Source organism: Magnolia sinica, chromosome 13, assembly GCF_029962835.1.
Source record: "Magnolia sinica isolate HGM2019 chromosome 13, MsV1, whole genome shotgun sequence".
Lineage (NCBI taxonomy): Eukaryota > Viridiplantae > Streptophyta > Magnoliopsida > Magnoliales > Magnoliaceae > Magnolia > Magnolia sinica.
In genome coordinates, this window is record NC_080585.1 from 22764819 (window position 1) to 22778598 (window position 13780).

The following is a 13780-nucleotide window of genomic DNA, read 5'->3' on the forward strand; positions in this document are numbered from 1 at the left end:
CTGGTTGGGTGGGCATATTTTTTCTTTTGGATTTTGAAATAACACTGCTTGCAATTTGGGCCAAAAGCATGTGTATTTCCCAGTTGCTTGGGGCCTTATTCCAGCTGATCTAATGAAGTTTGTTGTTGAAACATGACAGGAGCTTCAGCAAGGAAATCATGGTTAACAAATCCTGTCTTCACTCTACATATTCCCAATATCAGCATCCATCAACCGCTGATCATTCCAGAATTTTGGTCTGAGTTAGACTCCGTTTGATATTGGGTCTGACTCAAAACACCGACCAAACTGTCATTGACTAGCTCAGCAGCAATGCCAGAGAGAAAAGATTGGAGTTGCTCTCTTTCTGGCTAACGCGGGCATGTGGGTGTGTACTATATATGTGCACGCCTGCATGTGTGTATAATGGAAAGCACCTTCACTTCACTCGGCAGACTGAGCTACAAAGCCCACAAAAGAGAGCTATGACTCTGGTCCCGAATGCCCTTTTGTCCGTACCTTCTGGTCCAACGCAAGTTAAATGAGTTTTAGGGTTTCTTATGCCAATATTCATCCGGGCTGCATTGACGATAATACAATGATTGGTCAGCGACATTCCCGAGATGCTTGGATAATACGCTGATTGTCTGGGTCTCTCCTAAAACAAGGAAGAGGATAGGTTGCAGTATAACACGATGGTGGCTCCATACGGGATAAAAAATAATGCTCATATTCCGCTTGGGCTTCCACTTTCTGGGAAGCCCTCCACGCTCTTTAGGAAGGTTATGCGATGTGTTTTGAGGCAATATATATATATATATATATATATATATATATATAATTTGGCTTGTGTAGTGCGCATACTATATACTCGCATGGGCATTTGTGCACGCTTATACCTAAGGGAATCTAGTGGTTAGAGATATTGTATCTACTTAAAGAAGACAAGTCATACCATAGACAAGTATTATTGGGATCTTCATAAAAATGGACCCCATCAATATATTGCCATCATTGTACATAGGTGATGGTTCATCGACTCGGGGACTTGTCTAGCAGTGGGTCCAAACTTGATGATATTGCTATGGTGATACATATTTCTTGTGTTTTCTACAAAAAGCTTCTAGCAAAGAATGTGAAGATTGATTCGGCAACTACCTCAACTAGTATAGCTAATGTAGGTAATGCTCAAGTTACATCCTCTGGTCTATTATCATGAGTAATTGATTCTAGAGTTACAAATCATATGACAGATACATGCTCATTATTAACTTCTCTTGGTACGTTTATCTTACCCTTCAGTTTTCTTGGCTGATGGATCCTTGTCTAAGGTTCAAGGTCGTGTTGTTTCCTCCTTAAATCACCATATTACTTTACCCCTCTAATTCTATTTGTAAGCCAAACAACATGAAATCTGAACTGCATAGTAACATCTTATCTATCCCATTACATTTTTTAGGACATCAGGACTAAGGCGACGATTGGTGAGTGTGTGAACTACGTGGGTTATACTACTTTTATTCAGAAATTGCTAACTCTCAGTACAAAAGGTACATTAAAGTGATATTGCCAATTAAGTTATCTATCTTTGGAGTTTTTAAGAGTTTAGTTCTTTCTTTGTCGTTCGTTTCATCAATAAACCATGCAACTTGTCATTTAGTCATTTAGTTAAACATCATATATCAGTTTTTTTTTTTTTTTTTTTTAACTACTTAGGACATATAATTGGAGTTTTATTCCATTTTCCTTAGTTATATTGACGTGTGGTGATCAATTCAAGTTGTTAGTATTAACCATGGGTCTAGTGGGTTTTGTGAGTCCTTTTATGCACCAGCCAAAGGTACAACATTAGGATGTTTTCTTCAACCTGAAGAGTGCTCCTAGACAAGGATTCTTATATTGATCACATGGGCATTTTAAGGTCCACTTCTTTGCAGCTGCAGATTGAGCTAGTTCCATTACAGATAGAAAATCCAAATTGGGTTACTGTAAATTTTTTGGAGGAAACTTGGTATCTACATCGTGTTGTTATTGCACGATTAAATGCTGAAGCTGATTGCAGGGCCATGGGCGGCCATGCTGTCTGCAAATTTCCACTCGTTCAATCTCTCCTTAAGAAACTTTAGGAATTTCCACAAGTTCAATCTCTCCAGAATTTCCACAAGTTCAATCTCTCCTTAAGAAGCTGTAGTTATTCGATGAAAATTCAATGAAGTTGTACTATAAAAACCAAGTAGCTGTCTACATTACTTGCAATCGACTCACAAGAGAACAAAACATATAGATGTTTATTGCTACTTCATCAAGGAGAAGATTGCTTCCAAGGAAATAGTCACAGAATATATTCCCTCTAAAGAACAACTTAAACCTGAGGAGGTCCCCCTCTTTCATTCTTCTAATGCATTCTCCTCTCTCACTCTCTTTCACATCTAGTTCACACATGTTACCCTCACTAGCATTTAGATTCTGCAATTATCTTTTGATTTCTTCAGATAAGCTCATATGGACGCATTGAAAATGTGATAACAAAAGACCATTATTTATTTATATATAGATGTTAAATTTACATACTGTCTAACTGGTTAAAGAGATGCAAAAGCCGACTCAGAATCAGTCATGCTTCAATGTCGGGATGGTCCACTTGCTGGAAAGAATTCCTCCTTGCTGATGCAAGTACAGTCTTGTCTGCAACTATGAAGTAGGCAGCACCTGCAGCTGAAATTAAAGCCACAGCCCATTAATAACAAGGCACCACTTCATCATGCTCAGTGAATCAAGCAAACATTCCAATGATGATGATGATGATATTAACCGGAAGAGATGATCAGAGCTTGAGCCGTGTGATTGAGGTTAGCTCTTGCCCATGGCAGCATCCTCACGCTAGCTAGCTGCACCCCCTCACATATCATGAATACACATTAGAATAAGAAATGACTAAAACTAACACAGCTGTGAAATTGCCAAAAGGGTCTACAAAAATATCAGAGCATAAAGGTGGCAATGGAACGGGTTCGGATCTGGGTCAGCTCAAGCCCCCCTCATGATCTGACCACTGGGAAGGCACATCCAAATTCTCTTGTATCCATCCACACATCAATACCACTAACAGAAGCTTATACTTGTGTTTAATTAATCAATACAGATTTATTTACATATACATTTATGAGCTGGTTGGATCCACAACGTCCAGATCAGTCTACTTAAATGAGCCCTGATTTCAGACCCAAGCTCGAGCTGTTGAGTTCTGACCCAAGCCTACATGAGCTGAGCCGAGTTTGACCCAAGTTTGGTTTGGCTTATTTATGTGACACCCCCTGTTCGAGCTTTACACGAGCCGCCAAGAGAGCTTCGAGCCTATCCCTACTGCTGAGCCAAGTTCCAACAAGGGTAAGCTCATTTTTTAAAAAATAAAAAATGAGCTTGGTTTGGTCCAAATATCCGAGCCGAGCCAAGTTCCAACAAGGGTCAGCTCATTTTTTTTAAAATAAAAATAAATAATATACATAATATAAACATATTTATATAAAGATAACACTATAAAATAACATAAAAAGACTAATACAAAAATAACAACATTAAAAAATAACATAAAATTTAATATCCTCGAGGACAATAACAATAAACAAAAAGTTACAACTTAAAACACAAACATATACGAGTCTCAGTGTCTAATCAAAAAAGGCCATGCATAATGCATTGTCCACGTCGTTGTGTATATGTAATCCTTTTTTACATATCATTTTAGGACAAGATCCCAAAATTAAATCATATCCAAAGCTCGAGTGGATCATACACAAGAAATAGTGTGCATATAATCTATGAGCTGAATCAAGCTGAATCAAGCTGAGCTTCGAGCCTAGCTGAGCTAGTACTGGCCTAGTTTGAGCTTGGTTTGTTTTGAATCAAGCTGAATCAAACCATGCTAAGCCGAGCTTTGAGCCTAGCTGAGCTAGTACTGGCCTAGTTTGAGCTTGGTTTAGTTTTTTTAAATGAGCTTGATTTGGTTTGAACTTCTATTATCGACTCCGAGGCTTGATTTGGTTTGAACTTCTATTCGAATCAATCCAAGTCAAGCTTTTGAGCTGACTTGGTTTATATCCAGCTCTACCCAAGCCCATCTTTTAAGTGGGTCGGGGCCACAATTTGATCCAACCCATTTGCCATTGCCGGTCCTAAGCAAATATCGGTTGATGAGGAATGTTGAACATGACTTTCACATACAACACTTTAATGCCAACATGTGACCTGTGATCATCTGAGCCGGGAAAAATGTGGGCCATGGCATAAAGATTGCTGCCCACTTTTTTTGCGGAGAGGATGTTCTACACAACTAACATGCCAAAGCGGCTAAGGAAAGCAGTTGTATGGCAAAGGAAAGCAGTTGTATGTGGACATCTCTCTAGTGAAATTTGGAAGAGTATTGGGAGCAGATTAGATGTGGGCCCGGCCTTGATATATGTGTGGTAGGCTGTCCATCCATCCGTTTTTTCAGATCATTTAATTAATGATACCAAAAATGAAGCAGATCCAAATCTCAGGTGGACCATACCATGCTATAGGAAACAGGAGTGATTGAGCTCCCACCATTAAAAACTTCCTAGGGCACACCGGTATGTTAATTTCTCATTCAACCTATTAATAAGGTCACACTGACTTGGATTAAGGTAAGAAAACAAACATCAGCTTCATCCAAAACTTTTGTAGCCCACCAGAAGTTTTCAAGGGGTCAACTGCTGCAAGTGCATCTCCACATTGGAGTGGAGTGACCAACGAGGTGGGGTCTGTGAGATGCAAAATGGCCACGGAGTAGGTTGTGGTTTTCCTAGTAGGGCCGGGATAAAGGGATATTCTGGTGCTTCCCCGATAATTCTAGAGATTTTGGTGCATTAGCTAGTATTCCCTGCATCGATACGTATCAGCGCGGGTCTCTCTTTACCGGCATGGGTGGATGATGTAAGTACATCTCCACACCAAGATGGGGTGGCGTGATCTATGAGATGCAGAATGGCCACAGGATAGGTCCTGCTGTGAGATGTGTGGTACCACACATAAATCAAGGTGGGCCCCACCATCAGGGCCGCTCCATATTAGGTTAGACAGCCTGTATGGCGGACACCTAAAAACCCAAATCTATCTAATTTAATGTATTAGTGATTATTATTGTTGGTTATCAAGATTGTTTTTAAACCTTGTAAACAAAAAGAAATATGATCTCAGATACATAATCATAATTAACTAAAATCAGATAAACTCATTTTTAGCCGTCTACCAAACAGGCCGTTAAACTTTGTAAAAGGGTGTTTTGGTCATTACAAAGCTTATCATGTAATTTCATAACTTGCAATGTTTTAGTATTTAAAAAAAAAAAAAACTTACGGTCGGGATTGCAGTCGCGATGGTCGCCCAGACTGCGGCCTTCGCCCCTGCGACTACACCCTCTGAGACGGATAGAGATTAAACATTGTCATTTATTTATATTTACTAATTTCTAAATTTTAATTTTATTTAATGGGACATGATCCTATACAACTAGATAGCATGTTTGCATTGTATTACAATGCAAATGAGTTGTATTGGACACATGAGTTAGTCATTTACTGATTTGGACCGTCCATTTTGCCCAATCTGCAGTTTATGATCAGGTGATCCCAACCATTCTATCATGGATTGCAAATGGACCGTTCATACCGTAGACCCCACTATTTCAGTTATGTTCATCATGGATCTCTTTACTGATCCGACCAATCAGTCTGGATGGTCGCATAGCAAATTGGACATTGTTCGGATGGTTAAGATTACCCCATCAGCATGATTTTCCCACATGGCGGTCGATGAAGTATTTGTTGGGCCATTTGAACGGTTCAGATGTATGGTTTGGAGCCTCTTCATGTCCAACTAACTCACTTGCACTTAGAAGAATGATCAAAGCATTGCATGTAGATGGGATGGTCGCTGATCACACATGGGCCCCTATCTGTCATGAAGATTCATAGGTCGAGCACCTGAGTGGGTCCCACCATCAGATCACAGCCTGAAACTGGCATACTACCTACACGCTTGATCATTTTCACGTGGGCCACGTGATACAAGATTCATAGGCTGCATGTGAACTGAACAGACGTCCAGCCACGTGGCACATCCAAGCCCTGCATGGAAGCAGATTAGTTGTTACCCGGGTAATGTTTCCCTGACCGTGGGGCCCATATTGATGTATGTGTTGTATATCCACGCCGTCCATCAGTTTTTCCATCTCATTTTAGGGGGTAATGACAAAAACGAAGTAGATTCAAATTTCAAATGGACCACACACTAGGGATTGAATGGATAGCCATTAAAAACTTCTTGGGGGCCACAAAAGTTTTGGATCAAGATATATTTGTGTTTTCCATTCATCCAGGTCTATGTAACCTAATCAACAGGTTGGATGGAAAATAAATATTATGATGGGCCCTAAGAAGTTTTTAACGGTGGGCGTTCGATGATCACTGTTTCCTGTGGAGTCGTCCATTTTAGATTTAGATCTGCTTCATTTTTTAGAACATTCCATAAAATAAGCTGGAAAAACTGATGGACGGTGTGGATACACAACAGATACATCAAGGTGGGCCCCATGATCAGGAAACACCCACTAACGTGTTACCCAGGGAACACCTAATCCGCTCCCGCCCTGAATAGGGTGAGGCCTACCTTGAAGATCACCGTCGGCTGGAATTAGCTCAGTCCACACTCAATGACGAGACACACGTGCAAATCGAATCAGACCATTGTATCGAAGCCTTCCATTGATTTCTCACACGTGTGGCTCACCTACTGAGTGGACCAGCCTGATTCCCGCGCCGGACAATGTTCATGGTGTGGCCCACCTTTTGCACGGCTCGGATGCCTCCTTAGCACGTGTGCACCCATTGCATGTGAGGTTCATGTTAGATGATGAGAAGATGAAAGAACATAGACATATACCATGAGAGCAGCGCTGGGCCATCGCCAGCTTCTGATCGAAGGAGGCCATCCCATTTCGTTCCAATGGCGAAAATATTGCCACATTTTTCAATATTGGGTCAGCCAAACGGGCATCAGATGATGAAGAAGAAGAGCCAAACGCCATTTTCTTTTCTTTGATATTGAATTGAAGGAAGAATGCAATGAAATACGAATACGATCGCAATATTGCATTGAAAGCTTGTGGGTAGGATTGAGTTATATTTATAAGCAGAGAGAATGAGTGTATGTTGAAAGTGGTTTGATGGTTTTGTTGAAATCTACGGCTGGATTTGTCATTTGTTTTATATGGGTCGATCTTGATTACTGCTACCAAAATTACACTTCGAAGTGGGCCATTGTTTTCAGATGAATGGACCACATTGCCCTTCTTTTTCCTCCTTATAGTTCACCAACATTTAAAATGGTGATGATTCTTGAAGCTTAAATGGCCTATATGCTACTCAATCCAGACCGTCCAAATTGCTGGCCCATTTGTGCTTGAAGTTCAAGGCAAAATTTACACTGAAAATGTTACAGTAACCATCTCATTTTACCTTGAAATTTAGACCAAGCAATACTTTACTTTTAACCATCCATCTGATATCTATCAATTGGATGGTTAGGATTGTTCAATCAGGGTGAATTTTGAAAGATGCTCCGTGGCCAGTGTGCCCCACATTTTCGGTGGTTCTGGATAGCCCTCCATGAGTGCCTCATGTGAGGAGGATGAGCCACCGCCATTCTCAAAATGGTGGTGAACTATCACATGAGTTCTGTCGCGATAAGAGAGAATAGGGTAATCATTTCATACTCCGCCGGACTCTGATACTCCATATGCAGGCACTAGAAAATTGTACACGAGGTACAATAACTAGAACCGTACTGCCCAATTTTAAAGTACAAAATCAGATTGGCCTGACAATCCTAACTTTTCATCTGTGGAGACTTGTTTTTTGAATTACAATTTCAACCGTCCAATATTTTCCATCTGTTCACTTGGATCGTTTAAATCTGTGTAAGCATTGGTCTATGGTAAATCTAAATTGCGCCTAACAATTTGGACGGTTCAATTTGATTTTCACATATGCCACGTGTACAAATAGCGCTTGTGTATCAACCAACCAGGAAGCGGATTGGCTGGTGTACCGCACAACACCAATATTGCTGATGTGTTGACGTCACCAAGTTCTATGGGTCCCATCATGAGGTATGTATTATATCCCAACCGTCCTTTCATTTAGAGAGCTCGTCCTAAGGCTTGAACCTAAAAATAAGACAGATCCAAAGATCAAGTGGACCACACTATAAAAAGCCGTGGGGGTTTGAACATCTACCATTGAAACCCTTTTCGGGGTCATAGAAGTTTTGGATCCATATGATATTTGTTTTTCCTCTTCATCCAGGTCTTTGTGACCTTATTAGCATATTGGATGGAAAATAAATGCTATGGTGGGCCCTACGAATGTTTTAACGGTGAGAATCATTGTCCCCACTTCTATTTCTGGTGTGGTACATTTAAGTTTTGGATACGAATCATTTTTGGTATCATGCTCTAAAATGATCTTTAAAAATGGATGAACGGTGTGGATATAATAAATACATCATTTTGGGGCCCATGTAAGTTTGATCTACTTTGAACCGTTCGTGCCACTCGGAGTTCGAGTAGCTGTAACGCTCGTCTTCGCACGACACGTAGCCACATGATTGTGCCGTACACCATCCAATCCGCTTCCAACCGTCACACTCCCCCATAGTTTCAAAGTTTCTCTGATGAGACTAACACTCACATTGCCAAAATTACCCTTGTCTTTGCGGAGAAATTTATACAGGGAAGTGGTGCTAGAGAAGGGCCTAAGGTTACACACTTATACCATGTTATACCATTTCATTTCCCAAAACAGAAAGTTTTGGATGAAAAAAATGAATATGGTGGGTGTAGATGTCATAATGATTGTTCGAAATGCAAGTGAAATGGAGGCTAGTTTAGTAATTTAAAAGTGGGCCAAACCTACAGGTTTTTCCGCAATTCTTTCATAGATTGGGAGTATAATATTGGCTCCCCACGTTTTCACAGACTCGAATATCCAGAAAATCAAAAACCCTGTTGTTACCACTGGTTTGGATGAATCTGCAGACAAAACCATGGGCGGCGGTTCGGTAAGCAATGTGTCTACGTGTAGGATCTCCAGACGTGTGACACGTGTCCCTTATCAACGGCCGAGGGCACTCGGGTTTTATAGATACCGGAACTAACTTACACCTACCCAAGAAAGGTGTCGGTTTTTTTTTCTTTCCATATTCGAGTGTTTGTTCAGCACCATTTTATAAACGATGGTGACTTTGAAACGGATGCTTGGCATAGTTTTAAGGCAATCGAGACCGTCCAAATCGCTGACACCAACCTTTTATGGATCATGGAAAAAAAAAATCACACTCAGGAGATAATACTTACCATCTGGTTTTTTACGAACGCGAATTACTTGTACCCTGCCCACAGAAAGTTCCTGTGGTTGGAAGGTATGGGACCCACAGAGATGCCCGTGACAAAGCCACTCCGTCCATCAGTTTCTCAAATTCTAATTTAAAGCTAAGCTGTTTATTGTTAATGTCAAGCTCCAGAATTCAAGTACCGGAGTAGGGCTATTCAATACCGAAATTTTAAGCACATTAGTTAAAATTAATATATTATGATTAATACTCAAATAATTATTCAATTCCACAAGGCCATATACATTCAAAATAAATTAAGATAACTGCTAATTCCAAACTTAATTAAATGAGATTGTATCATATTATTTACAATTTAAGTGACTAATTAAACTAAATCACTTAACTTAATACAATAATATATGAAATTTCAAACTAAGCCTAATAACAATGTAACTAAATCTAAATAATTTCTTAAAATCTCAAAATCAATATCGATATACATTATATGTTAATTAAACTATGCTAGCAAATAAATCACATAATCAGAAATGGTCTAATGCCGCGACTTTATCTTCAGATAAGTATGACCACGTTTTGCATGGGTCATGTTCAGGTACGGTGGATCCTCCTTATTCTTGCGCCACATCATCTGCTAATGGTTCATTTGTACAGTTTTTCCATCAATAAAAATGTAAGCTAGCCAGGCTTAGTGAAATAACCTAGCATGGTTCATAATCATAGCAATTAAAATAATACAAAAATGTATGTACAATGATATGGATGCAAATGGTGTATGAATGCATCAGATGGGATGATCGTCCATCTGCTTGGGTTGGAGGTCGTCAACCTGCATCCACCCGTTGGGTAGGCTTCCACCTTTCGGTAGGCTTGGGCATAGCCCGCATCTGGTAACGCTCTACCAGGATCGACATTTCTTCCAAGGAGGGCCCCTAGGATCGACCATGCATTATGCAAATGTAATGAATGATGGATGATATGTAAATGCATATTTTTCATATTTGACATAGTTGTCTTGATCAGAATATTCACATATGAATTTAGCGTACAATTATCATAACAAAATACTCAAATCAGTATATCAATCAATCAAACAATCAGAAACAATTTATTTTAATTTTAATGAATCATGAGATAAGTTGGCTTACTCATCTGAGTCTAGTAGTATAGAATTTGCAAGGTAATTAGTTTGGTTTGAATTCCAAGGTCTTATCAATTATATCAACAATATTATTATTCATCTATTTTTATTACATGGTGGGGCCCACCTTTGATTAACAACCTAGGTGACTAAATCCTAAATGATCAAATAATTAAATTTTAGATTTTTATCTTTTATTTCATTTTTAAGATTATAAAATGGATTGGAAATTACTTGATCGGGGTGGCCCATCGAATGATTAGATCATTCAGATTCTTAAGGTCTTGTCATATTTTACCTCTACACATTGGATGAATGATGTGAATCTAGCCACACATACACCAATGGCCCATCTCGACTTTCTACGCCAAGTGATACCAACACTTGTGCAAAAAATCTAAGATCCCCTTATTAAACACTTCTAAATCTGACTAATGTAGCCCATCCGATTGTCAAATTGATATAAAAATTAGGACCCTTATATATTTTGGCCTTAGGGATCATATGATCCGTACATATCTAATATAATTTGATCAGATGCACACTAATTAAAATTACATAATTTTAGACTCCCTTCACATTTACATTGTATCTACCCATAATTCAATGTAAATATGAACATATGACCGATCCACACCGTTCATCACATACATCGAATCAAATTACATTAAATGTATGAAAACGCTAAAAGGAGGATGATATACATACCTGATCTAAGCAATCTAAAAATTCTCTTTCTCTCTTTCTCTATTGTTGCAAGTAGCCTTTTTGTTAATATCTAATTTTGATTAGAACTCTTTTTACGATGTACATTTTAGTGTTTGAATCTTGGGAGATGTGGGGAGGGTTAGAGGTATATTTAAAGTAGAGGTTAATGATATAGATAAGATAGATTTAAAATAAATATAAAATAAAGATAAGATTAAAAAAATATTTTATTATTATTATTAAATTTTCACGGCTGTTACAACTGGACACAAATTGAATTTTCATCCTCGAAATTTACTTGAAATTACTGCTCAAAGAGATGAGGATATTTTTCACGAATTTCTCTTTCCTGCTCCCAAGATGCTTCGTCTACTTCATGATGACTCCATAAAACCTTGACTAAATGCACCGTCTTAGTGCGTAACACGTGCTCCTTGCGATCCAGTATTCGAACTGGTTTCTCAACGTAAGATGTATTTTCCTGTAAATCGAGATCTTGCCATTCAATCACATGAGAATCATCCCTCTTGTACTTCCGTAACATCGATACATGGAAAACATAATGAGCATAACCAAAAGCATAACCCACGAACAATAACCACAAGAACACCACCACAAAATTCACTATGATCAAAAACTTTTGAATACAATGCATCTGAAGGGACTACAAAATAATGTAAAAGATAGAAACTCCAAAACTCGTCTGCACACTCCTGCTATTATGCTACGGCTGCGTCCTGGCGTCACTTGCACACATCAATCGTGCATAAGCTTATAGAAATTTTAGAGGGCGATGTAAGTGTGTGCGCAATATAAGCGTGCTCAGAATGCAAGGTCAGAGTAATGCGGAATCATGGTGATGAGTACATGAATGCAATCAGCCGTACCAAGGCTATGCGGTGCAAGATATGAATGCTATCGGCCATAACACGGCCATGCGATGCAAGATGCAACTCAAGCAAGCTAATCCTCATCATGTATCAGTACAGTTCTCATTTTGGATAATCATCGGGGTTTAGTACACTCCAAGTGGCACTACCACTCTCCTAGCCGCACAGTCCAAGTGAGTGTAAGAAACCTCACTATCCGCCTGGCCAATGTCTGCCAATACCTATCCGGCATGTCAATAGCGGACCCATTCGCGAGCTGGTCAAACTTAGCCTAGTAATTCCCCTTACCCTCAGGCGAGTAAGGCCACACCCCTTTTCAACCGACCACGACACAGTGGGAGACGTGGCTTCTTGGTATTCAGCCTTCGTGCGCTCATATATCTACTAAATCTTGACGTTGGAGTTATCCTCTAGTACCATCGGGTTTAGAGATTTTCTCCCAGAGACATTTATGGTGCCCCGATGCTAGAAACAGTATTTTCAGTATCCAATCCGGCCACCCATGATGTGTCTATGGAGGCATGGCCTTGGTGTCACTAGGGCATACAATAATCACAATCACACAAATGTAAGTGCATGAATCATACTATCAGACATGTAACAATCCTGCACGTACCGAGCGCTCATGTGGGGCAACTCTGCCTGTTAGGGAGCCCATAAACTATCTGCCCGAAGGCATATGCTATGATCAGTCAATCCTCACATCAGGCATACATATGATGCGTATGATCATGAATCATGGATCTATACAAAGCATGATATGTGGTGATGGGCTCTGATCAAAACGAAAATGGGCCTAGACGGCCTACACACTGCGAGTATGGGCCTATTAATGGGCCCTAGGGAGAGTCGTAATGCGGACATTTAACCAACATTAACCTTGCAATGTGGACATCAAACCATCATTGCTCCCAAAGCATAGCCCGCTACAAGGGTTGACACATATACCGTGGTGGAATCACACTACAATGGGTCCTATGTACATCCTGTTGGGCCTCGAACCATGGGCCTCCAATGCATCAAATGGGCCTCAAACCATGGTCTCATATATATCAAAGTGGGCCTTAGTGGGCGGCCACAAATACATTAAGATGGGCCTCATCATATGGCCTTAAAATAATCTCCAAAATGGTTGGACAGTTTGGATGAAACTCATGCATCATGGTAGGTCCCATAGGAATGGAAGGCATAGATACATCACATACTTCATGGTGGAGGTCCACATTGATGAAAGGTGTGGACACAATACATAAGTGGGGCTCACCATAATGTTTATTTTCCACCCAACTCACTGATGAAAGGTGTGGACACAATACATACATAAGTGGATTCTAAGTAGGACCCACCATAATGTTTATTTTCCACCCAACCTTGGGCCCAACATAATGTTTATTTTCAATCCAAACTGTTCATAAGGTCACTTGGACCTTGGGCCCACTGTACTGTTTATTTGCATCCAATCTGTTCATAAGGTCACGTGGACCTTGGGTAGGGCCCACTGTAATATTTATTTGCAATCCAATCTATTTATAAGGTCACGTGGACCTGGGTAGGGCCCACTGTAATATTTATTTATCATTCAACCAGTTTATAAGGTCACGTGGACCTGGGGGTGGGCCTGGGGCCCACCATA

At 39.9% G+C, this 13780-nt stretch overlaps 1 protein-coding gene across 1 annotated transcript; it reads right to left on the minus strand.

Annotated features, from left to right (window-relative positions):
* Positions 1-2497: 2497 nt before the first annotated feature.
* Positions 2498-7149, minus strand: LOC131223228 (early nodulin-93-like). Its single transcript, XM_058218557.1, has 4 exons — positions 6940-7149; positions 5356-5417; positions 2792-2867; positions 2498-2694 (listed from the first exon to the last, which is right to left on the minus strand). Exons 1-4 carry the CDS (start codon positions 7082-7084, stop codon positions 2594-2596), a joined length of 384 nt encoding a protein of 127 aa, XP_058074540.1. The 5' UTR covers positions 7085-7149; the 3' UTR covers positions 2498-2593.
* Positions 7150-13780: the final 6631 nt, after the last annotated feature.

What these genes read in the sequence shown, in the direction of transcription:
- LOC131223228 (XM_058218557.1), bottom strand. Translation starts at nt 7,084, where the DNA reads ATGGCGTTTGGCTCTTCTTCTTCATCATCTGATGCCCGTTTGGCTGAC. An exon ending in GGCCCAGCGCTGCTCTCATG is followed by an intron (nt 5,418 to 6,939) that starts GTATATGTCTAT and finishes TATCCGTCTCAG; the next exon opens with AGGGTGTAGTCGCAGGGGCG. An exon ending in TCGCGACTGCAATCCCGACC is followed by an intron (nt 2,868 to 5,355) that starts GTAAGTTTTTTT and finishes GAGGGGGTGCAG; the next exon opens with CTAGCTAGCGTGAGGATGCT.